At 44.6% G+C, this 25,965-nt stretch overlaps 1 protein-coding gene across 2 annotated transcripts in view; it reads right to left on the bottom strand.

Annotated features, from left to right (window-relative positions):
• The window catches only part of ABCC3 (ATP binding cassette subfamily C member 3), a 49,171-nt gene extending 29,235 nt beyond the window's left edge, over window positions 1-19,936 (bottom strand). For both annotated transcript variants that reach the window (XM_074888774.1, XM_074888775.1), the window contains exons 1-6: window positions 19,802-19,936; window positions 4,843-5,019; window positions 3,807-3,932; window positions 2,788-2,925; window positions 917-1,042; window positions 44-105 (exon numbers count right to left, since the gene is read on the bottom strand). In XM_074888774.1, the coding sequence (XP_074744875.1) occupies window positions 44-105; window positions 917-1,042; window positions 2,788-2,925; window positions 3,807-3,932; window positions 4,843-5,019; window positions 19,802-19,831 (659 nt within the window). In that variant the 5' untranslated portion in view covers window positions 19,832-19,936. The remainder of the gene's footprint in view (window positions 1-43; window positions 106-916; window positions 1,043-2,787; window positions 2,926-3,806; window positions 3,933-4,842; window positions 5,020-19,801) is intronic.
• Window positions 19,937-25,965: the final 6,029 nt, after the last annotated feature.

The raw sequence follows: 25,965 nt of genomic DNA, 5'->3' as shown, positions 1-25,965 counted from the left end.
TTGGGGTTGTCAGCTGTCCAACAGCTTGGAAAGAGAAGCTCACCTTGTAAACCACCAAAATGTCAATCTTGACAGGAAGCCTGAAGTTAACTCTGGACATGGATTCTGTAGCAAAGTTATGGGGGAAAAAAAACAAAATAAATAAAGCAAGATATTTACAATTACTTTAGTAAGATGACAGTCTATTTTGTTCAGTTTTGGTATATTATATGGTATACTACATGCATGTACCTATGTCCTAACAAGACACAAAATTTATTTCTTTCATTTCCCATATCACGCAGAACTCTTTATCTTTAAAAATTCCTTCATATACTGCCTTTAAATCACACTTATATGAAGTGAAATGTCATTCTATGGTTTTCAAAATGTTCAGTTTAAGAAATGAACTCAACTTCTCTCTCAGCTTGGTTCAAACATAAATCCAATTACAGAGACCATTTTATGAATTGGAGAAGAAATTTAACCTGTGACACCACTAATATCTTCTGTTATTAATGTTTTTCCATATCTATTCTCAACACATATAGAACTCGTTTATTAAGACAACCCTTACAGACTTTAGCTAACTGTAAATGAATGTTAAGCAAGTAGACCACCATCTCCACAAAACCCACTCTTGAAATAATTAATATTATACTTCAGTGTTCATAAATGTAATTTAAACTGCTGTGAGGCAGCAAGCAGGAGAGCTGCTTTCACTACATAGCTTCATCATTACTGATGGCACATATAACGGAAAAAGGCTTCAAACCCCAGTAGTACTCTCCATAGCCCGTGTTTTGTAAGGGGGTCACTAACTACTGCAATCTCAGTGACAATCCAAAGCTGTTTTCAATCATAAGTATTCTCCGTGGAATTCTCAAAACATGATATAGTCTGTAATATGCAAATAAGGCAAAGTAAAAATACTTACAGGATCTGTACTAACAGGGGAAAAAAATGGAGGCTTTTCTTTAAAACACGAAAGGATCAACTCAATGATTATCAAAGCAAAGTAGATGTAAAACGTGGTAAACCGGAACCTTTCATTTACATGGCCCTGAAGGGGAAAAACAAACACAGTAAATTATTGGTTTTATTGTACTTCCCAGCCCCCCCAACACACACACACACACACACTGCATTTTTCACAGCTTCTTTTGGCAATTCCTTTCTTCCTCTACAGTTGAATACTGCAAAGGAGTTGCTAGCAGGAATTATCTTACAAAAGTATGCACGTAGTCTGTAAAGTGCCTAAGAACATGCTTATCTCCAAGCTTCTCGTTAAATTATGTCAAGTTCAAAGTGCTTATACATCTTCACTGCATGCAGACACCCTCTGGAAACAGGGCTGCATGACATCCTTTTAAATTACCTCCAGGGGTTCTTACAAGATCATGTCTTAAGCATAGGAGTTGTCAACCCAGATCAGAGAACATCCATTTACTTTAGTGTCTTGTCACTGACAAGCAGTCAGTGTTAAATACTTTCAGAAGAAGCTGCAAAAAAACACTGTATTGCATAATAACAGTTCCATCTGCTCTAGAGATATTTCCTTTCCTACTCATATGAGCCTTAAAACTTGTTGCTGTGAGGGTATGTCCCTTATACAGCTCTTTCATACCCTAATGTAGTTGTGAATGCTCTCACTGTTCACTTGAAATATTTAAACCTTAAGTGCAAGAGTACTGAAAGAGTATTTGGAAGAGTATTTGGTCCTCGGAACTTGCAAGAACAGGAGAAACATTACCCATACCCATTTTAAGGCTCTGCACCCATAATCTTAAGTTGATTAAGGATTCAAACATTGATAGTCCAATAATTGTACTTATTCACCGCTACTACAGTTTTTAAATTGACTTTAAGTGGCGTTTGAAAGGGTCTCACCAGGCTTGCAGCTATTTTCTGAAGAAGTTTTGCACAGACTGTCATTTAAGGTTTAATTCAATCTCTGCTGGAGTATTTACAACAGCCTGGTATAGCAAAATCCTTGCTAAAAGGATAATGCTGCTAAGAGTTACAAAAAGTAAGTATAAAAAAAAAAAAGAAATCACCAAACAGAATCAACGCTGATTTCACTGAGAAGCAGCAATCACCTTAATGTTTTTCAAACACTCCTTTTCACTCCTAGCCTTTGATGATCTAATCACTGAAGCAATCTGCTTTGCCCTACTTAGTGAAATTTGTTTCTGTGAAAAACATAACAACTTTCTTACTGTGGGAGAACCTGCTATGTTTTCAAACAGGAATCATAACAGCCCAGGTTTCTTTTCTCTCCCTCCAACTTTCTGTTCTCTATTTACAGCCACAGTTGGAGTCAAAATGCTGTCCTCAGCACATCAGGCACTGACAAAAGAAAGCCTATGGAGCTGTATAATGTGGCCAAGCTGCCTAAGCAAAAAAAGAAACATTACATATTAAAAATCTGTCATCTCTGATTACTACCCATCCCTATTTAAGCATGGCAAGGGAAGGGGGCTGCAAAAGGGAAAAGGGAAGGGGAAAAAAAAAAGAAAAAAAGAGTCTGTTCTAATATATATACAGTGTTGGTACAGCCCTCACATGTCTATCAGGTTTCCAGTATAGCCTTGGGCCAAGCAAAATTTGGTTTTTGACATTGCATGAGAAATCCCAGTTCCCTTCAAGTTACACAAGTCTGAGTCAAGGCAACAGAACTAAACTTCTCTTTCTCTCTGGCAAAAGCTGGGCTCAGATCTGACTCCAAACTCGGTGATTCATTCTCTTCATAGAGATGTTAATGCTACATTTCCTGTTCTCCAAGTGCTAACAAGGATGGCGTGTTACCTGTGCTGTTGTAGTCATGATCTTAGACCGGAAAGGCCCCACGGCACAGAGCACAGACAAAAACCAGAAGATAATGAGCACTCCAGAGGACTGAACTCCTCTCAGCCTTTCGTATTGAATAAGCAGTGTAGCTATCAGCTGTAAAAGTAAATACAGGAACAGTGAACACAATCCCATCCCACTGCTCCCCCTATTCACACTCTCAGTTGGCAGCTATTACAGTCATCATCGACAACAGGACCTCTGTGAAATACGGCCCCTTCATAACTTCACAGAAGTCAATGGCAAAACCTCCTCTATCTAAGGAAAGCAGTGAATAACTTCATGAAATAATTTGTTTTTACTGTTTTCAGAGCCTCACCTCCATCATTCAATTTTTAAACCAGACTTTGTACCTAGGGCTAGGCACAATTGACTATTAGCCACAAACACTTCAAACAAATGTAAGAGCTGTCATTTCTCCAGTTCAGATGGACAATCACGACTTGTCTAGAAAACAAGATTTTAAAAAAACCTAACCAAGGGAATTTAAAAATTTTACTGCTTCATTTTTCATACAACAGCCACAAGCCTGTTTGTCATCCTAGGCAAAGCAAATTTGGTTTCTGTTTAATGGAGGAACAACCACCAGATAAAAGACACAGTTTTACAAAGTCCAATACAATACTGAACAATGCACAAGCCATGCCCTATCATATCTTCCTGTTTAGGCAAAGTCATAACCAAATCCTTTCCACACCTGAATCACAAGCCTGCAGAAAGAGATGAGAACAAGGTGGGAGGCAGAACAATCTCACCATTATAAAGATTTTGATTTACATAGCTGAATCTACGTGAGAGAGAGATCTGTAACCGCGGCCTTTTTGATAAGCAAAATTTGCTTCAGTAATACAAGTACTCATAATTCAGTTAAAAGAGCACAGGATAAGGCAACGAATGCAAAGGAACCCTTTTCCTCCTTCATCTGTCTAAGAAAGAGTTATTCTTACTGGTTACAATAAACAGAAACAGCTACAAACCACAGTGATGCCAACGATCAATGGAGTTACAAAATAGACTGGTGGAGGCGTTCTGTTTTGCAGGAGCTCGTGGAAAGAGTAGAAGAGATCTGCCCAGCTCACGCACCACAGCAGGACACCGAACAGCTGAAAACAGTCAAACAAACAGCATTTGGTAAACTAATCTCCAGGGGCAGTCAGAGAGCTAGCAAAACCTTTATGATTCACAGATTCCCAGCAAGACAAAGCTGTGTAAACAGAACAACACCGCTGCGGTGATCAGCTGCAGTCAGGCTAATGGAGCTGTCCCACCGCACTCAAACCAAGGATCTCGTCTCAACTGCTTTCCGAGGGATTTGCAAACACAACTACTAGAAAGACTAATGTATTTACCTGTTTTTTTCCCATACTATTCAGTTTTGCTTGGAAACACAGGCAGCATCCAGATTAAAGGCAGACATGCCCTGAAAAATGCCTGGCATTTTTCTCCAGGAATAACCCCAGTTCTCTCATGGCCTATGGAAAGCAACTTGCTTGCTTTCCTTAAACCTAGCCATCTATAAACCCGAGGTGCTGTTGACACCAGCCACGTCTTAAACACAAGATGCAGATGAATTCACATAGCTATTGGGTGGGTAGAGTGGCTTGAAAAAATGACTTCTTGTGCTCACTTTCACAATGAGATTAAATTCTCACTAGACCTATCTTAACGTCTTTGTTTTGCAGCTTTCAGTGATTTAAAGCTTAAGTAAGGGTGAAGCAGCATAATTTTGGCTCAACAAAGGGCTGAACTCTCTTCTGCAGAGCAATCAACTCCTCTCTCTACCCAGAAAGGTGGGCTTGCAGGAAGGATTTCCTTACAGATGAGCTTTCCTTTGGTATTCTTCCTCAGAAATCTGTATATACACTGCTGTTTCCTATAAGCAAGTTCTTCAGTTCCCCCATAAATCAGAGGGAATTTTGTTTAAACCCTACTGCAGCACTTGCTTGGACACTGAACTAACCTAACAAACTCAAAACTGCACATTACTCGTGGAACACTGCAAGGACATCTTACCGTCTTGAACCTGCTCAACATGGAAAGCACAATGTACCCTCTCTTGTTGTGCTTTAGGTAGAGAAGATAAAAGGGTAATGCACTCCACAGGTAAATGCTGGGGATCCACGCTAGGACAGTATTCTGGAAACATGGTGTCAGGTCTGGATTATCAGTGTGTATCGAAAGATTTGAATCCTGGAAAAAAGATGAGATGTTTATTAATAGAGAGGCAGAAGCGCTGCCAATTGGAACATCTGCTTGAAGAAGTTGTATCCAGAGTCTGCTGGAGTTAGCACACGGCCTTAGTAAAAGCTTTCCCAAAATACCTATCCCAACCACTTGTGGTTAATCTGTTATAGTAAAAGGGCTAAGTACAGTTATAAATACTGGGCAAAATCTAAAAAAGGAGACTTCTGCCCTCCCGTATCTCAGAGTTGGACATACATTTTGTAGCAGACAAACCCCTTGTCTTTCAGTCTTTGCGAAGGCTTAGTTACAGGTGCTGATACCACAATATTTCTCAGGCATTCCCAGCCTGGAGTAAAACTGCTAAACAAAGCTCTTGAGGCAAAATCCTTGACTTGAAAACTCATCTAGCAAGAAGGCCCAGTACTGGAGAAAATGACCAGATTTAGATCAACCGTATGCTGACCTGGGAAAACCCCCTCCATTTATGACTAAAATTTTGTCCTTCTTACTCATACGCCTCCAACTATAATTACTTCCCTATTCTAAACAAAGGTAAAAGGAAGGTATTGTACATGCAGGTTTCATACGGGTTTCTCACAAACATCACAAGCAATGCTTTCCATCTGCGACCTTGGACACCACAATTCACATATGCAACTTGTACCTAAGGATTTGAACACAGCATGCACAAACACACAGTTACACAGTTCAAACTAAAATAGACATTTCGGTACAGTTAAGGGGAACTTGGTTTTAATCAAACCTATTGGAAATTCACAACTTGCATTTTGCCATCTGATGTGTCATCTTAAAATGTGGTAGATAAATACGTACTTGCAGGAAATGTAAAATTACTTCGTTGTGTTATCATTAACAAGCAGATGATAAAACTAAGATATCTGTGGCTCAAATATGCCTTATCTCTGCACCAGAATCATTTACTTATACCTAATTATTTTGGGGTATGAGCTCTCAGTAGAAGCATGTTTCAGTTAAGCTGAGCCACTTCTCCCCACCCCTTATAAATGAATGACTGACTAGTCTGAATATGAATTCTTCAAAAGTATTTCCAGTCCTGCTTTTGTTTACAAACACAAAAGAGATTGAATGCTGAAAGCAATGGTTGATTTTAGGAGAACTGAAGAGCCAAATCTGCTGACAATCCTTCAGTTTCAGTGATGATCTGTCAGAAGGGACATGTATCACTGTATCAGTCCACATACACATGAAAGAGCCCATAAGTGTAATGAAACTACAAAGCCTTGGCAGGTTGCAGGATGGTTTGGCTGAACTGTGACAAGTTTGTCACTCAGTACTTCAGCTTTTGTGCAAATGAAACCTCTGGCCGTGGTGAAGGGTGGCACAAACCCATCAGCTGCACATCTGAACTGCACCCTTTAATGCCACAGAGTTAGTGCCTCTCCAGCCGAGAAATGGCTCTTTTGGAGGCACATGAGTACCCAGCATGGGCCAGGGGAATAAAAACATTCCCATTTACCTAAACAGGTTTGTCCAGACCTAGGGGAAACTTCAGCCACAAATCAACGCCACAGGGGCAATTACATGGCAATTCAAACACAAGATCAAACCAAACCAAACTCCAGCCTCCCATTCAAAGTATTTCTGTGTTTTCCTCCAACGAGCAGGTCTCTGGCACCAGGAAGGGAAATAACGTTTAAAGAGGACCCATTTTTGGCTCATCATCAAAACATTTCAGCATCTCTAACATGATAAACTCCCCTAGCAGCTACCCTGCCTGGGGCAGGAGATGCCCTCTAGCAGTTTGGAGCTGAAGAGCTCTTTAGTTCCAAAGCAGGAACTTATCTACTATCATTTACTCAACAAAATACTAATTTCCTCTTTAAATTACATGTGGTTTAGCAATGTCTTGAGCATGTTTGCAATTGTGCTCCTTTTGCTTGCTGGAAAGAATCCTGGAAAAGGAAAGCTGAGGAAGAATAGCAATAAATGGGCACAGAATAAAACAAAGATTCTGTTTAAGGCAAAAGCTATTGAGGGGGAAAAAAAAAAGCACTCTTAATTTAAACCTTTCCTATAAGACCAAAATGTCCAGAAATGGCTTTCTGTCTGACAGCAACCTAGAAACTGCCCCAGATGTCCATTAACTTCGGACTGAACACAAGCTGACTATTGTATCCAAGACACAGACTGTATGGCTGCCAAACCATTTAAAGGTTTTCATTAACTCTTATTTAAACAAGGAAAAGGACTTTCATTTCTGAACGTATAAATACAGCTGGCCAGAAAACAAAAATTCTGTCCTAAAAAAACACGTAAGATTTTGAGATTTGGTTGAATTATCCCTAAGAATAAAAGTGGAACCTTGCCAAAATTATATGAAAGTACAAGAAGCAGCACCCACCCAATGACCAACAGGAGCCTACTACTTCCATGGCACATGGGAAACAGGGATGTGGGCTGAAGGAGAAACCTGCGTCCAAGGTGACAGACCAGACTACTGGCTACCTTGGTAATGTTTTCCCAGGTCCAGTTCTACCCTGGACCAGATAAACAAGCTTTCCTGGAACAGATCTGTTTTTGTAAAAAGCTTCCCCTTCAATAAATCGGTGTTTTCTGAGCACAAACTCTTTCCATCCTTGAACACAATGAGAGGTGTTTCTGGTAGAAGACAGACTACCTAAAACATTTAAGTAATGTAATTCCATGCAAATTACTTGGTCTCCCTAAGACCGGACCACAGTGGACTAATGCTGCTATGCCATGTAGCAGGACTCTGCTACGAATTATTATTATTATTACTTTTAAATCTGGGAATCTGAAAGTTGTGTTTCTTACCAAGCCGGATCTATTTTCACAGAGCTGGCAGTTCCACTTTATGGCTTTATAAATCACCACACTGACAGCATATATTCCAATACCCACTCCAACCCTAAACAACTAATTTTGAGTCAGAATATGACATGAAGTCTCAGTACAATCTATCGTGACGAAGCCAACACTGTTAAATATTGCTAAATACCCTTCAATTCAGCAATAAACTTACGGAACTACATCCTTGAGAACAAACACAAGAAGCAACGGCTGGAGGGACACACCAGCTCTTTGACTCCTATCTTTAAGGCTCCTGCTTTAATCTGGCTTTGCCTTTCCGTATTCTGAACCCTGTCCTGGTAAGCAGAGCAGGTTTAAATGCTTCTTGAGTCCCACTCTGACTGAGGATGAAATTACCCACCTTGGGCTGTCTGGGTTTGAGGGTTTTCATTGGACTTGCTACTGAAAGAGGTCTAACACACTGATGTTGGATAGCACACGTGTTCCTTGGCTCGTGGCTCTGTGCTGTCCTGAGAGCCACTCACCTTCCCCTGTGTATCACAGCTCTGCCTCAGGGTCCCCTTCAGTGAAAGCCCACAGAAAACACTCTGCAGGCAGCTCGGTGACCCAGAGCCGGAGTGACCCAGAGCCGGAGTGACCCATCAACAAGAGTCTCACAAGGTGAAATACTCAGCAGCACATGTTGAGAAACACCACTTTCTCTAAGAAACTCATCGCAGGGAAATAACAGCAAGTGTGTTCATCACAGCTAACATTGCTGTCACCTCTCTTCCCAATGAGCCAGTCTTAAGGGCAGTAACCTGTGACCTCTTCTAATCCAGACTCCCACTGTGCTCCATGGCTCCTCCAGACTGCCAAGAGCTCTGTGGCAACTGTCTGCAGGCAGCAGCATTTCCTTGGATGCAGCATCATGGATCAGGTCGGAGGCTCCGATGGTGAGATACAGCATTGCAGAAATACCAGCCCACTGTATCGAACTCCCTGGGCACACAATTTACTTAATCCTGTAATAATACTTAAATGCAATGCCAACATCCGTGGGAAAAGAGATTAGAGATGCTTGTTACAGCTTCACAGCAGACAAGGGGTCCCCTGGAGTCTAAAACTTACAAATTAGTGGGGCTTTCGGTTAAGAATATCATTGACATTGTCCCTTGCAGCAGCTTCCAATCATACCCATCATTCTAGTCACAGTCTTTGGATAATACGACCTTCGTATTGAGGTTCATCTGTGCAGTAGGACTTACATTTAGATGAGCAGTTTTAAATACATGATCTTTATTTAAGGGAGGGTATTCCACAGGGGAAACTCTGAGCAACATTAAATCTGCTCTAATACTTAGTACTTCTATTACACTTTTGCCTCTGGAAAAGAACACTGCTATTGAAAAGGCAATCCTTAAAACTGATAATGTCTTTAAAGGAAAGAAAAGTTCAACACAACATATCTTGGGTTTCTTGCACATCATCCCTTACAGCTCTCAAAGAAAAGGGGGAACAAACAGAAAGCCTACAGCTAGGCTGAAAAACAGAAACAGGGAAATTCCTGTCTATCCCTTTCCCAAACCCCAAGGATGATGTTAATAGAGCCTGCTGAGAAAGACCAGTTAGGGTTCTGGTCTTGGGTTTAAGTCTAAACCAACTCCTACTCCACTACAGGAGTTTAAAATAAAAGTGCCTCACACTGGGTTTACCCGGCATACAGCTGACACTGCAGTAAGGCTCCTCAAACAGCCAGCAACAGAAAGCTTCCAAACCCTAGGAAAGACTAACAATCTCTTTTGTAGTCTCAAACAGTTATCTCAATTGAATGGATAAATTAATGTATGTTTCTCTCTAAGTTTCTACAGCACAGAAAGAATCGGGAAAAACACAGGAAACACATATTCATTCTTTATCTGATGGGAAGGTGAAGGCTATTGCGTTGACGTCATTCACACTCTACCCAAGGTTAATACATGCCATATCGCTGATTCTCTGTCAGTTATCACTAGTTGGCACATTATTTAAGATTAAAAATCAAATTGGAAAGCTGACTGGGAAGGTACACATGACGAGTAAAAGATAGGGAAGTGAATAACTGAAAGTAACAATGCTTCCCTGCAGTAAATAAACATGGAAATGGTATTTCTCGTAGAAGCAATTGTTAGTGAGAACTTGCAGAGGAGAATCTTCCTGCCCTTCTGTTGCCCCTAGATCTGGTAAATACCCTGCCAGTGAGTTTCATTTGTACAGCCTGGCAAAAAAAAAAAAAAAAAAAAAAAAAAGAGAAAAAAAAAAAAAGGTTGTTTTGCTCTTGGCTCTATCACACTGCCTCCTCCCAACGAGGATGGCTCTGCAGTGGCTCTGAATCACAACACCAAAAACTATCAGGGCTCAGTCTTAGGTACAGCACAGGCTTCACCTCAGCCTCTCCATGTCTCTCCTCCCACTTCTAGCTGTTGTCCATCTCCTCTGCGTGGTCCCTGTTGGTAATCTTTTTGAAGCAAACTCTGATAATCATTTTAGAGCACAAATGCAAACAAGCACTCTGCTCCAGAAGGCTGCCAGTGTCAAATGGCCTTTTCAGCGCACGATCATCCATTTATGTTTCCAAAGGAACAATTTCACCCTTACACACAGAAGGAGTTCATTAATCCACAGTGACTGATGCACAACTCAACTCCTTCACATGATTACATGAACAACCTTCCCCCCCGCCCCCCTTAAGGACAAGAGATAATGCCATTCTCCACTGCAATACCAGAGCAATACTGCTTGGAAAATAGGTGGGGTTGGGAGGATGTAAGCATTTATAGTACTGCATGAACTACACAATTAATAACCAGAAATAGTATTTTTTTGTTTACAAAGCGCACTGCAGCAGTTATCTACATTAATGAAGGACACCATGCAGGATGCTAAACTTTCTTTTCCAGCAGTAAAAGGATCTTTAATGGCTTATTTTAATGGATGTCCTGGGTTTGAGTGAGTGGTGGGGGTTTTTGGTAGCGGGGGAGAGGGCTACAGTGGTGGCCCCTTTGAGAAGCTTCTCAAAGCTCCCCCAGCTCCTGTGCAAACACCAAGGCCAGTGGAAGAACGGAGGAGAAGCAGGGGGAAGTGTGCATGTGCAGAGCCTCCCTGCAGCCCGTGGGGAGATGGCAGGGCCCCCTCTGCCACCCATGAGGGTCTACGGTGGAGCAGATGCCGATTTGCTGCCTGTGGGGGGCCCCACGCCAGAGCAGATGACTGTGCCCGAAGGAGGCCAGGACCCTGCAGGAAGAAGGCCCTGCTGTTGTAATTCACTGCTGGGAGGATTGCAACACACGGGGATGATCCACACGCTCATGGGAGTGACTCATGTCAGAGAGAGTTTGTGGAGAACTGTCTCTTGTGAGAGGAGGACCATGCTGGACTAGGGGAAGAATGCCAGAAGTCGTTCCTCCCTCCACCCCGAGGTGAAAGAAGCGGCAGGAGTGACCACACCCCCCACTCCCTGCCCCCTACGCCACTGGACGGGGAGGAGGTAGAGATATCGAGAGCAAAGCTGAGCCTGGGAAGAAGGGAGGGGTGGGGGAAGGTGTTTTCAGGATGTGGTAATGCTTCTCACGGTCCTACTCTGTCTGTTAAGTGTTGTTGTTATTAGTGTCTGTATTAAATTTATGTTTTTCTCTTCCCCTAATGAGTCTGTCTTTTGCCCGTGACCATAATGGAGGAGTCATCCCTCTCTGTCCTTATCTTGATTTCCCAGCCTTTTGCTTCATTTTCTCCTTCTCAGTGCTGGGGTGAAGGGGGGATTGAGCTGCTGCCTTGTGCTCAGTTTTCCTCAGAGCTCAAACCACAATAATGGATCAGATAGACCTGGCACAAGTTCATACCCTATACAAGCTAGTTTATGGTTGTGGAGTAACTAGTCACAGGTTTTTGCTTGAGCTGAAGTTTCATGGTACAAATGATACCAGCCATGCAATGCACTTGAGAACTGTGGACTAGACATCCAAAAAATCAAGGTAGAGGCCTAGTGACAAGTGTTATACAAAACAGTAAGTTTCTCCTTCTTCAGATGCTCAAAAAGAGGCAGGATGAAAAAAAAAAGCAGGTTTGTATTGTGTCAGAGTCATGTGATCCTGGGAAATGAGGCTTTCAGAAAAATATCTGTAGTTTAAGAGAGAGTATAAAGTACAAGTTGACCACAGGAAATACCTGCATCTAAGACAACATACACCTGAAGTAAAATTAATCTACTTCAACTCTTTTTGTAGCAGTCGGTCTTCTGGCTCAGACAGAGGGACATTTATTGACTTGCAGAGAGGAAGGCATAGTGCAACCACAGAGGTACAAATGCTCACAAATCAAATGCGTGATTGAGAGAAAAAGGAAACAGGCTCATTCCTTCAGGAGAAGAAAGTCCCCAACTGTCTTTTAGAATTGATCACAGCTATATACTGTTGTAGAGAAAACCTTCTTCAATTGCATCATCAAAGGCCTTTCCTATGGCCTTGTGCAAGTACAAATACAGGAGTGGGTTACCCTCTTTCAGCCCGGTGTGACGCTGGGTGTGCAGGAATATCCTTAACTTGAGCCATCCCATCTCTTTTCAGTTGAAAGGAACAGGGTAAATCCAAGGATCATAATGAATGTATCTCAATTAAGAAGAGGTAGCAACAGCTGAAAGAGCTGCAAATGAGATGGTTCCTGCTTAATTTTCTTCCCTCCGAACCCTGACTCCCCCATTTTAATCTGGCCCATCCAGTTGGGCTGATGCAGAATAATAATAAAAGGGATTGTCACAAAAAAATTGTCATCAGTGCTGCTCTGACATTCTGCCTGTCTAGCGGGAGCTGGAAGTGGCAAATTGACTGCAGCGATAATGAGATTTTAGTGTCTGGTCAAGGCTGTCTTTAACATGACAGTAGCGTGGGAGTTTGGTGGGGCAGGATACAAAGTGACATGCCATCTCAAGTGCCCAAGGTTGGTCACGCTCTTCAGCTGCAGGGACACTCATTAGGGGAGCTCCAAGAAGTCAAATGCAGCAGCAGGCTAGAGGGCAAGGACAGACTCTGAGTACTAATGAGCTTTAATGCCAAGATTAAGCCTGGTTTATCACTCACAGAACTGACCTAAGCTCACCTAACAGAGAAGCGTTACACTCTAGCTATACTCTCAGAGTTAATTTGCACAAATCATACTCATCTCTCAGTCCGCAAACCTACTTATTTCAGTCATTTTTATTCTGAAAAAGAGTGAAATCCACAGTCTGGCCCTAAACCATGGCAGTAGTTTCAGGGAGATAAAGAGCTGGCAAAGCATCGCTACAGGTAGCATCTTTGGGAAATGCCTGCTCCTACGCCTCCCCCAACCCTCTCAGCTATTCTCCCTTCCCTTCCCTTCTTAAAGTGAAGATTGGCCTTCAGTGTTATTAAGCCAAAAAATTCAGAGATAAAGAGAAGATGGGATCAGGTGACTATGGAAAAGGAATATGCTAATCACAGAAATCAGAGCAAAGGCAGAACTGTCCTGGTACATTGTTTTACCCCAAACCAATTGCACACACAGTTTCTCTCCAATACCAACCAAACAATGTAAACATATAGCTTAAAACTTGATTTTTGACACCCAGAACTGCCCTATTTCTAGAAGAATCATGTTTAACTATGATCTGTACAAACACCCTGCAACTCAATCTGCCCAGCCAGTACTGCTATGAAGAGAGCAGCATCATCCCTCAAGAACTGCTGTAAGACCACTGGACAAGTGTCAAATGTGTTTCTGAATTCTCAGAAAGTTTTGGAAAGAAAAAAGAAATTATTACTTCTGAAACTAAATGACTCTGACATTTGAAACAACTCCCGTGAAATATATTTTCTTCTCCCCCTCCTTCATTTCTTATTCTGCTCTAGTTCAAAGCTTTATGACGCCAGCACGTGACATTATTGTAAATGATCTAAGTTTTATTACATTGACTTCACCTCTCACACTGCCATGAGATTAGCACAGGGACAAGGTCCCAGCTCACACAGGCCCAGCACAGAATCAAGGCTGCTGGTTGTACGAAAGCCTGAATGCATTCCTGGGAAGATCTCTGGCTGCTTGTTGCTGTGCTCTCCTCCAGCTCAGCCAAATAACGTGTCACTGGATAACGGCCCATCGCAGTCACGGCAGTATGAGGAGACAAATGGAGCATTAGCTTACTGGAAAAATCAAAGATCCCATTTAATAGGTTTCTCAAAGGAATTTTGTTTAAATTAAATTTTAAATTAAATTTTAAATAGTCTCTTCATTCTAATACATTAAATTTACACATGTAGAAAGGAAAGGATTATATCTCCAGCAGCATAGTAATTTGCCTACCAGGTAGGTTAGGCCCATCTCAAAATGCTTTATATTCTTAACTGTAGCAATTTAAGTGCCATTTTAAGGAGCTCCTCATGTGACTTAGATTTTGTTTCAGACACTATTTCTTTTCAGGAAGCAAACTTTATAGTATTCCTCAAGTTTTACTGTCCCACCCCCAGGAAACAAATGGAAGGGAGGGACAAGCAGGCTTTTGTGTCCAGAAGATCTTTGTGAAGCATCTCCCACAAAGCCTCAGTGTACCTCGGCAAAAAAAGATTCTTCTCCCCTTGGGTGGTTTTTTTTTCTAAAAATCCTTTTTCCTGCAATTCCAGAATTGCAACTGGGAATTCCAGAAGGGACTCAACCATACTGGTCAGATGGTGGTGGTGACAATTTTATCAGCTGTCCCCATTCTTCTGCACTGAGACTGTACTGTTCGTTTTACCCATCGGTGTGCTGGTTTGAAGGAAATGGCAATGACTGCTTTCCTTGAAAAACCCATCACATATTCTACTGAAATGAATGTCATTTTCATGAGCTTCAATAGTTGACACTGTCACTGAAGGACTCCATAAATCCTTGATATTAGCAGCTTTCACTGGTATTAAGCTTTGCTCACAGCTCGCAAATCCCGACTGTCTTTCCCAAACAGATTCAAATAAAGTCTATTATACTGTTTACACACAGATGAATGATAATAGGTCCTGGATAATACTCCAGATCTAATGTTAAATAGTTATACTGCTTTTGACATTAAGAATCTGAGGCCCAAATCCTTTAGCAATACCTTTCATTCAACTCAATTCAAGAATCTTAAAATGTTGGAGGATTTGAGCTTGAGTACTTAATTGCTTTTAAGTTCAGGATGTTACCAACACAGCTACCCTTTGAGCAAGCACAACTTGATAGATCTGATGTCTGAAAAGACCATTAAAGTTACCTCTTTTGATCTCCTACCTAACACGAGAAAGACCACAGATACCGGACACGATCGTTTGTGAAGAGATTTATAGAAGTAGAACTCAATTATCTGAAGTTGGATGCAGTTAAAGATTATGTGGAGATCTGTATCATGTTTAAATATATATAAACACTGAACTTTCTGTGTTTATCACAGCATGGCAGGAAGGGAAGCTAATATATAAAGAACAGCCAGTCTGGACCATACCATCCTATGGCAGAATCCCTCCTTTGCAACAACCCGCTACCACCTTTCACTTCACTCTTCCTCTGCTGGAACTAGTTTAGTTGAAAACACAATGGAATAATTGAAAGTCGATATTTTATTATTAATTTAGGGCCAAATCACGTAAGTTGTGGGTTTTTTAAAATAAACTTCTGCGGTTTTGTCATCTTCCTTGATGACATTTCTTCCTTACTACAGCTATCCTAAGTCATCTTGAACTACAAAAAATTTAAGCATGATGCATGATGAAGCAAAAGGGGAAATTATGTAGAGGGGAGACTGGTGGCACTTTGAGCTAACAGAGCAGGAAGCTGCATTTCCAGAGAACAGCATGACTTTTAGTCCAAATCTACCAAAATTTCACAGAATGACTCAAGGTGAAGGAATATCCACAAACCTAAAGGTTAAAGGGGTGCTTGTATGAGACTGTTTCAAAGACAAGACTGAGGTATTGTTTACTTCTGAGAGTTGCTGCAACTTCCTGCTGAATTACTCAAGAGTCTCTGGATGAAGAAGGAGCCAGCACTCCACGTGGGATGGGGAAAAAAAAAAAAAAAAAGACACCAAGACACAGGGTAGGCAACGAAACTGAGCTCTGTCAGCTAAGCAGGATCAAAAGGAGTAAGCCTGAATATCATCCATAACTGACTAGAAGTTGTGGTCTCCCCTATGAAGTGCTCTATCACTTTTCCTCCCATTTCCTATTTATGCTGTTAAAAAAAAAAAAAACACCAAAAACACAAGCTGCTTCGTAAGCCTAGGCACTTTGTCTGTAGGCTAAGGTGTTTACATGACCCGTCATCCCAACAGCACCCAAGTACTGCAGAGCACTTCGTGTTTTATCCTCACAGGATAAAACACACATACTGCCATTTCTTACTCAGAGAGTCTGAGCCACAGAGACACAACATGTCTTTACTCTGGAACAGAATTAGTTTTTCTAAGCTCATATTTAGTCACTAGGTCAAAACACTTTTGCAGCAAACTCTCCCTAGGAGATCAGTTTCTCTCAGATGAACCGCTCATGTTTTACTACAGTGGAGTAAGCAACAAGTAAGTAATAATTTATCAGTATCTACTTCTCAAGTACAGAGATTGTGGGTCACGTTAATTGGCACACCTACTATCACATAGTAGCTATGTGACACAATAAATAAGAGGTAATTATGGGCAATAGTAAATAACATACCTAAGGACTGCCTTGTGCGGGTATGCGCTATTGCATTCATCTCCTCCCGAAGGGCATTCAGCATGGGAACACTGCTAGGAGATAGTAACAACTAGCTCTGAATTCTCAATTGCAGCAGACGGGATGTCTCTAAGTGTTCAGATGAAGAGACTGCCCATACTGCATTTTGAAAAAATAATGTTCCAGTTTTTCCTCTTTATGTAGAAAATACCCTATATTTGTAATAGCGACTTGCTGATTGCATGTGCAACAGGTAAAGCAGTAGCTGAAAGCCAAAAGCCTTTATAGATTTCTAATGTGACCCACAGCGTTCCCTTTAATTTCTTATTTCTAAAATGGGTTGAACAGGAAATTATTTTGCCTCTTCACAAACACAAAAAACCCAACCCGTTGACATTTCCAGTAAAATTCCCCACCTTGCACCAGGGTGAGGACTTGAAACCTTAACACTTTTGATAAACCAAAAAAATCCAAGATAAATCAATCATCTGTTAAAGTTGATATATTTCAATGTAAACATTTTCATGAGCTAATTCTGAACTGTTTTGTTTTGATTCTGACTTCCTTTTAACATAAAAGTATTGTAGTTGGTTTAAACTCCAAAACAACTGTTTAAATTGGAACAGCATGTTTCCTTTCGCTCTAAACGGTTTTAAAACTGACACTAATGTCGTTCAGCTTCCATATAGATTTTCTTTGACAAAAAATGGGGAAAGAGTCGAAGTTTATCAGCTATGAAAAAGCAAACATTAATATTGGTTAACATTTTATCAAGTTCTGGATCTGAACTGCAAAGCTGAACACCATTAGTTTGCGTGCACAGGCCAGTAACTGCCTTTCACCTTGTTCTCCCTTCTTCAGGTGCACAGCAGCACAAGAAACACCAACTTTTGTGGACATATTTCAAAAAGAAGCCTATACCTACATTTGGAACAACACATTTGCACAGGAAATCAATTCAAGGTGACTGTCAACTATATGGTCATTGCTTAAAATCTCTCACAAAATCAGTTCACTGTACACACTCCTGTTAACAGAGAAAATACCACCGACTACCAAAAGTAGGGTGTAAGACTCTTGGTCACGGAGTTCAATCTGCTGGTCACCGGGTCACATGTTCCATTTCACACAGTTATTGAGCACCGTTTTTTAAAACAAACAGATGGAAGGTTGTTCTGACTCTAAACATCTCTGGATCATTCCAAAGAAACAGAACAGGTCTATACTTATTGAGTAGTTCGCCCATTTGTTTAAGGAACACTGCTTGTCTCTTTTCAATCAGTCTCCTTTTATTCTTTAGTAATATTTTATGTTGAGGTATAAGTATGTGATAATTACGCAAAAGAAGAAGATTCTGGAGAGCCTTGTAACACATGCCTGACATCTTCCTTCACAGACTCGGTCAGAAATGCATTCCTCTGCCAATCCAAACTACCATGTTTCAGATCAACTGGCATTAATCACATCTGAACTATTACTTCGAGCAAGGCTGAAGGTATATTTTTTAATTATTATTTATGCTTTTTTAAACACATTTAGATCTCGTCATCATTTATGCTGTAAATAAATGTTTATTAATTAAAATATCTTCCCTGGATTACCTTTATACTACTTTCTGCATATTTAGTTTTGAAAAGCCTTGGCAATATTAAAACCAGGATACACTACCTGAGCATAGCACCAGACACAACACCACAAAGGGTCCTTGCTTGAGCGTAACAGTACTGCATAAAGTATAGAATGAAACATTTACTTCATACTTAAAACCAGCAAAACTGCCTGAGCACTTTACATTAATGTATCAATAAACTGTTACCAAAAGCTGTGGCCACGAAGAGTAGTTGCACTAAAAGCCTTCCCTGAGAAGCTAAGACATGCTTCTCGAGGCAGTCAATAAACTAGTGAGCAGTGTTGATCTGTTTGTGCTTGTTCCTGTTCTATAAGTGTTTATAGTAGAAATAAGAGATGAAAATACTTGTTTGAGCAAGCCTATCTGCCAAGCGTTGTAGCAGAGAGTGCAGAGTGCTCGGAGATGAAATCTGAGACTGAACAAAGAAATGTAACCAAGGGGTTTAGGAGCCTAAGTCCTCTTTTAAAAAGTAATGTTGAGACAGATTCAGAAAGATAATTAGTTATCTGGAGTTCAGCATTACATCCTCACAGCCAATTGCCTGTGTTGTCTTAATAGCTTTCTAGCAGTGATTCGTCTTCGGACATTCCCTTTAATTCCTGCTCATCTCTGAAAAACATCCCCCTTGAGCTAAATCAATATAAAAGAGAAAAGCACACGCAAAAATCGTGATTTTTCGGAGGGCAGTTTCAGATTCACCATACATGCTCAACTCCCCACGGCTTCATACGGTCTAAAGTGCCTGCTGCCCACACAGCAGAGAGGAAAGCAGCATGCTGCACCTTGGGGAAATACTGCCCCGAGTCCTCGCAACAGCACTTACACCCTGAAGGGCAGACCACGGCAGCAATTCCCCAGCTTTTCCGCTTACAAACACAGTGCCTGCTGCCATCAGCCTCTCCACAAGGCTCCACATACTGACATAAGTCACTGCAATCCTCCGAGGCTTGTGACCACCCTTGGCTGCCCCGAACCCGGCGCTCTTTAGCAGTAACAAAGCTCTTAACAGGGAGCATCGGAGTGATTGTGAAGGGCAGCAGCAGCAGCGCTGCAACAGGACCCCTCAGAAGGGGGCAACAGGTACCAGGCCCAGAGGTGGACGACGGCGGCGAGGAGAGCGGCAAGGCACGCCGCATCTCCTGCGGGAAGGCGGGAGCTGTGGCACGGCCCGGGGCCTTGGGGGGTCCCCTGGGGCCTTGGGGGGTCCCCTGGGGCCTTGGGGGGTTCCGGCTCTGGTCTGGAGGTGCTGAATCGCGCACAGGAAAGGTGCCACCGGCTCCGCTGCCGGTCCTGCTCCTCAGCCGGGCGCGGGAGGAGTCACCGCCCCAGCCGGCTCCCGGGACGGGCTCCCAGCTAAGGGAAAGGTGCAGCTCAGCCCCTCGGAAGCCGCAGGACCGACCCGTCCCTGCCCGCTCCGGCCCCTCAGACCCGGCGCGCCGAGCACACGGCCCCTTTGGCGGGGAAACTCCCGGCGGCGGCGGCAGAGCGGGGCACAGCGCTTCCCCTCAGCGCCGGGGCAAGCCCCGCAGCCGGCTCTGAGGGGCCGGTCCCCGCGCCCCGCCGGCCCCTCCGCCCCACCCTCCCCATCCAACTTTCTCCTCAGCGCGGGGCGGGAAGGGGGCAGAGAGGCGGCCCCGCCGGCCGCGCTGCTTACCCAGAAGCGGGACCCGCAGAAAGCCTCCATGGCCGCGGCAGGGGAGCAGAGCCTCCTCCAGGCCCACGCCGGGCACCACACCGGGGGAGAAGCCGGCTCCTTCCCTCCTGGGCGGGCCCGGGGCGGGGAGCAGCGGCCCTGACGCGCCCCGTCCCGCCCTCCCCGCCGGCGGCGGGAGGTGCCAGCGCCGCCGCCCCGCTGCCCTCGCCGCCTCAGGCCGGGAGGCGCCGGCCGCGGCCGCGTCGCCTCAGCGAGGCCCCCTCAGGCCGGGAGGCGCCCGCCAGAAGGCCCAAGGCCCCCCACAGCCGGCGGGGCAGCCCGGGCAGGGCAAGAGCCACCGCCGACCCCACTGCGACAGCCCCTCAACGGCCGAGCACCCCCGGCCGGAGTCCCGGAGAGGGAGAGGGGCCGCCGCAGTCCCGGCCCCTGAAGCGCGGGCACCGCTGTTGAGATGTGGCTTCTTGCTTTCCAAGGGTGACCTCCGTGTGGAAGGACCAAGCCCCCAGGAAAACATTTCCCGTGGCCGGTGTGACCTGCTGGGACAACCCTGCTCTTGGAGGGGGACGGTGGTGGTCCCCACATGGCAAGCGAAGAGTGGGCTGAGGGACGGTCACCTGGGGTGGCTGCTGGGAGCTGGGGCATCCTCTGGGTTTGGGGCTGACCGTGTCCATCCATCCAGACCACTCAGGCTAAGGTTAACATCTCGGGGACGCTCATCGTCTCCCCTTTAGAGCAGTGAGGAGTGTGGTTGCCTCAGCGGGACCTAAATGAGCGTCACATCTGTTATCTATTCATCTGCAGCCTCTTCCTTCATGCTGATTGCTTCTGCTGTCTGTAGACATGTGGTTAAACCAGTGGCGTGGATCTATTTTCAAAAGCTTTCAGCCAATAAATTTCACGTATATATGTAACTAATAGATTTTGTAGTGTAGCACCTTGGACACAATCTGCATTTCATGTCCCGGTGATGCAGAAGCACTGTTTGCTTTCCTCTTGGGCAGGACTTCTACAATATTATTGACCTTCCAGCACCTGCTGTAGCATCTGGTTCAATAACATCATCTCATGCAAAGCACCTTGCTGCCACAAATCTACTTTAATATTTTAAGAGTTTGAGTTTCCTTCCTCGCAGGAAAGTGAGGAACCATTGGGCAGAAGGGTATTGTCAAAAATGCTCACCAGAATGGAAAAAGAGAGATGAGAAGCACAGTATTCCTGTGCCCCCAAAATTATTTCATCCCTTAAGAAATCTTTTATGAAGACCACTGAAGATGCTAGGGGTGATACCTGCTCAGAGTACTATCGGAGGAAGCCACGTTCTTCCCACGAACAATGCTGAGGATTTGTTTTAGACATTTACTATAATCTGAATAAAGGGACGCAGTTCTTAGCATGGGAGGATACTATCTTGCCCAAGATAAGGTTCTCTGGTGATTGCCTACAAGATTTGAAATCTCAGACTGATCCAGACTAATCAGCACAATCACATTACAATCCTCTTAAGGAAATACTAGAGAAGCCCTAGCCAACTGGGTGAGCAAGATCTTCTAAGGACATTGTGGGTTGTCTTTGCAAGTCTTGCATTGAAACTTTTGTTCAGTGGAATTGCACCACAATAAAAGTTTTAAGAAAAGTCAGTAATAGCTGGGAGTTACTCCTTTATGGCTCTTTAAACCTCCTCTCCTGCAACAACCTGTGAGAGCAGTTGCTCCAAAGGAAGTGCGGAGAAATTGATCCCTCTTGACACACAAACATGCATCTCTGTTTCTTGCACCAAGGAGCAGAACTTGGTGTAGCTTGAGAACATGCTCTAAATTAAGACCGGCTCTGGCATCGTAAGAGGTACAGAGGCACCTCACAGCTACTGTAGGCTGTGTGTACAGGAGGGGAGAGGTTTATTTTATCAGTGTACTGCAGAGTTCCATTGACATGTGCAGTGTGAATTAATCCCTGATTACAGTATTGACTTCAGTGGAATTATTCCACCGTATCCATGGAGGAAGGTCCTGTATTATGGTATTGCCCTGAGTCTCACAGGACTCTGAACTAGGGGGCCCTAAATGATTCTGCCTCTTGCTTCATGTTCCTAATTCATGGCAGGCAGCTTCTGCTCTCTGTAGCAGTCCATGCCATTGAACAGGGATGGTACCGATGAGTGGGTGCCACCTGGGGTGCCAGCTCCCCCTGCATGCCCCCCACAAGCTCGAGGAGAGCCACCAGCAGCCAGCCTGGACCTCACAGCAGACCCTGCCAACTTGCACTGACTTTGCAGTGTAATTACTGACTCCCAGGTGCTGTCTGGCAAAACACACTAGGAGAGAAGGAAAAATCAAGGGCAAGAATTAAGGAAATATTAAAGTCTCAGACAGACAAGATAGGGGAGGGAGCTTAAAAGCTCCTGGGAAGGACCATGGTAAAGGATTCTGCTGAATCTGGTGCAAAGCAGAGCCTAAAGCACTATCTCAGGCAGCTCACACTGATCCTGTTTCCTTTTGATGATGGGAGGGAAGCTGGAGTACCTAGAACCTGTCATTACTCCTGTGATGTTCTCCCAGATGCAGGCTGGCTGTGCAGGAAAATGAAATGACACCTTTGGTGCAAATGTCAGGGAGGTCATGAACTCACCTGTTCTCATCGGACATTTATTCCGGGGAGTGGCAAGTTCCGATCTGGGTTCGTTCAGTATTGTATTTGCATCCTCTTTTCCACGCCAGCTGCACAGTAAAGGACTTTTCACCTGCTAACACATAGAGCAGGTCAAGTCAGCGCAATCATGAAGCGCCCACAAGGTACGCCCAGGGCCAGGCAGCAGCGGGTTAGCTATCAACTAGAGCGGTTGGCTGGGGCAGGACAGGAGGTAACGTGAGAGAGAAGCTGTTTGTGTAAGCACAGTGCCAAGTATGAGGCAGGCTTCATATTGCACCTTGTGCCGATTTGCAAAGCACTAAAAGCAAAATGAAGTGTGACCGACTCCTGAAGAAATCTGTATAAAGAAGGACATTTAGAGTTGAGGATTGGGGAGGGCTTGAGCATGTGCAGCTCTGGAAGTCACAGTTTTATGGTTAGTTGACTATAAATATCACCTTCTTTCTCTGCTTGGAACAGCAGAGGCTCAGCTTCCTTTCCAAGACCCACAGAGGTGTCACATTCTACAGATGGCAAGAAAAAGAGGCTGCCAAAGTAGCATTTACAGCAAGGCCCTATACATTTACTTTATAAGAAGGGGGATGACACCTTGTTTTAATACATATAAGATGTGGACTTGTAACAAACTCTGCTTAAAGTCAACACTGCATGAGTAGCAGCAGACTTTGTGTTTCTTCTCAAACGGTCAATGGTGTTGCATGTAGTGTGCATCTCTTCTTGCAGGAAAGGATTTAATTTTAATTTCCTCATTTCTGGAAAGCACAATGAGCAGTTTTGAAGTGCTATGACAAAACAGATGAGGGAGTGGGCTGGGAATTTAAAGCTACAGTTTTTACTCATGGTCCTGCTTTTGGGCATATATCAGCCACATGGCTTTGCAGGCAAGGAGCGGAAGGGAAGGCAAGATTCCCCTGTCTGGAAGAACAGAGGTGGCAGTTCCCTGGAACGCCAGTGCAGGGAGCTGCATTTCACCTGAAGCTGCACTGTAAAGTCATTCTGTTCACTGTGGGGTGAGGTGGGGTTCCCCCAGTGCATTAAGGCTCTGTAAAAGGAGAAAATGGTGTATGTGTGACTTCTCCAGGACGCCATGTGCAGTACTGTCTTCCCCCTGTTACATGGGTGCTCCTACATTTCATACCAAGAACAATGAGCAGGAGAAGAATCTAGACATGCTGAGAACTGCCTAGATCACCCCAAAGTGATCCTGGAGCTGCTCCAGTGGTGAGCAGCCTAACCTGAATGCATTGGGCGTCTCTCTCACCTGCTAGATATTTCCACAAACATGCTCTCCAGTGCCTACAGAGGTTCCTGGAAGCTGTGGCAGATGTAACACACCCCAGCTTGTGGGTGGTTTGGCTCCAGAAGGAGCTTGGAGTGATGGACAAACAGCCACAGACAAGCAACTCGCGGCACTTGGGCCTTCTGTAGCTAAGACCCAAACTATCCTACCCTGACAATTGCCACAGCTTATCCTCTCCCCCTGCCAACTTGGCCACCCCACAAACCCCTCCTAGTTTTAATGGGCTGAAGCCATTCAGGATTTCACTGCAAAATGGGCACGCAGAACTCACAGTGGTTGCAGGAATCCAAACACCGGGTCCTGCTTTGTTTGAATGAACGTGGAATTGTCACCAGCCCTCGGCCACGCTGAGCTAGTGGCATCCAGCGCTGCCTTCGCAGGTGGCAACACAGCACATGCTGCTCACTGTGGTATTTTTTCTTTGCAGAGTGACTCTGATATTAACTTCTTCCTGATTTCCCCTGGAACAGCTGGATTCTGCTTTCTGTTTCCGTAAAATAAGTGTTAGCACAGTAAGTAATTAAGTGGTTTAACCATCCTTTTCATTTCCCAGCTGGAGCTGTAGGGGTCTTTGGTTGCATTATTTAGAGTATTAAATAGATATGGCAAGATAATCTATTCAGGACCTTTGAAACCTTGCCAATTATAGCATCCAGTGACTCAAGCAATAATAGAAAATGCCAGAGGATGTTGCAGGATTATATAGTGTGTTGCAAACATATCTGAAGCATTAAATACAACATGCAAAAACCACCTTAAAGTTCAATCACCCTCAAATGCGAAAATGCCATCGAGACAATGGCTTTTGCTGATGACACTGAAGACCACGCCAAACCAAACAGAAACAGCAGGTTACAGGGGACCTCAGGTGCAGCCTGAACTAACGCACACAAATATCCCAGCTGAACCACTTCATGGCATTGCCATCTAGTGACAAGCACTCAGCCTGCGCCCGGGCGCACACCCAGCCTCGGAGCACTCGGCACAAGCCACGCAACATGGCACAAGGCCTGCTTGATTATCCTCCTCCCATGCCGGGCCAAGCAGAGGTTAAACTCCCCCTTCGAGCTCCCAGGCTGTGGATGTATCGTAGCTGCTGTGTGTGAGTGCGCAGCCCACATGGGCCTGGCACGGATCGGCACGCACAGCGAGGGCTGGATGGTTTACATGCGCTTAAAAGGAGGCATAAGCATGTGCAGGAACAAACAAGCCTCTCAGGTGCCACCACAGCCTCTGAGATGCTAGAGAGCCTTAAGGTCTGTCCCTGGGTGGGCTCTTGTCTCCCAGCACTTTGCAGGAGCCCAGGCCACGCTGCTGGGGGGGAAAGATGCCAGCTGACGTGGGTAGCACCTTGGCTTCGAGCAGCTCCCGCAAGCACCGAGCAATGCGTGTCTGTGCTGCGTGGCTCCCCTGGCTGGCACGCTGCTCCTGAAGCTGGGAGAAACCCTTCCTCTCCTCCTACGCAGGAAGAGATTTTTATAATTTCAGTGGCTGAAAACCCCTGCAGAAGTAGAAACCTTCCTCCCCCACCTCCAGTACTGCGCTGTTTCTGCAACACGGACACAAAGCGCTCCACGGGCGGGCAGCTCTGCCCCGCAGGGTCCTTCTTACCCACTCCCCGGTCTCCGAGCGTCCCGGTGCCGGTGCCCCGGAGACAGCCCGCCCGAACCCGCTCCTCGCCCCCAGCCCACTAGATGGTAGCAGACGGCTGCGCACAGGGCACCCGGCCTGCGGCCGTGGGCTGCCCAGGCCCCGCGGGCTGAGCCTGGCCCACCCTCCGGGCAGGGCAGCTCAGGCCTCTGACCCTCCACAACTTTACTGGCCTGAACCGTTTCATCTGCGGGATCCTCAGCCCCTAGTAACTGATCACAGCTGGGCCTTCGCACGGCGCTGGTGGCCATAAAGGGAACCAAGCACGTTTCTTTAAATTGCTTTTTCCTGACTTATTTTGAGGGGATTCTAGTACAGGTCACATCTAAGACTTGTTGGTGTGTCTCAGTTTGTATCTCTGGAACACCAGAAATACAGAAGGCACAAGCAGGACTTTCCTATTTCTCATGCAGCTGCTCGCAGGGTTTCGCAGGGCTCTGGCCAAGGGATGTGCTGCACACACAGCTCTTCTGATGGGACACAGCTCTCCACAAAGCGGGTCAGTTAGCTAAATTCACCTAACTGTCTCGGCTAAGCCAGAAACAAATTAAATTTGAAATGCTACTTC

This window comes from Strix uralensis, chromosome 19 (genome assembly GCF_047716275.1).
Source record: "Strix uralensis isolate ZFMK-TIS-50842 chromosome 19, bStrUra1, whole genome shotgun sequence".
Lineage (NCBI taxonomy): Eukaryota > Metazoa > Chordata > Aves > Strigiformes > Strigidae > Strix > Strix uralensis.
The sequence above is the reverse complement of the archived record's forward strand: the minus strand, read 5'-3'. Positions and strand labels throughout refer to the sequence as shown.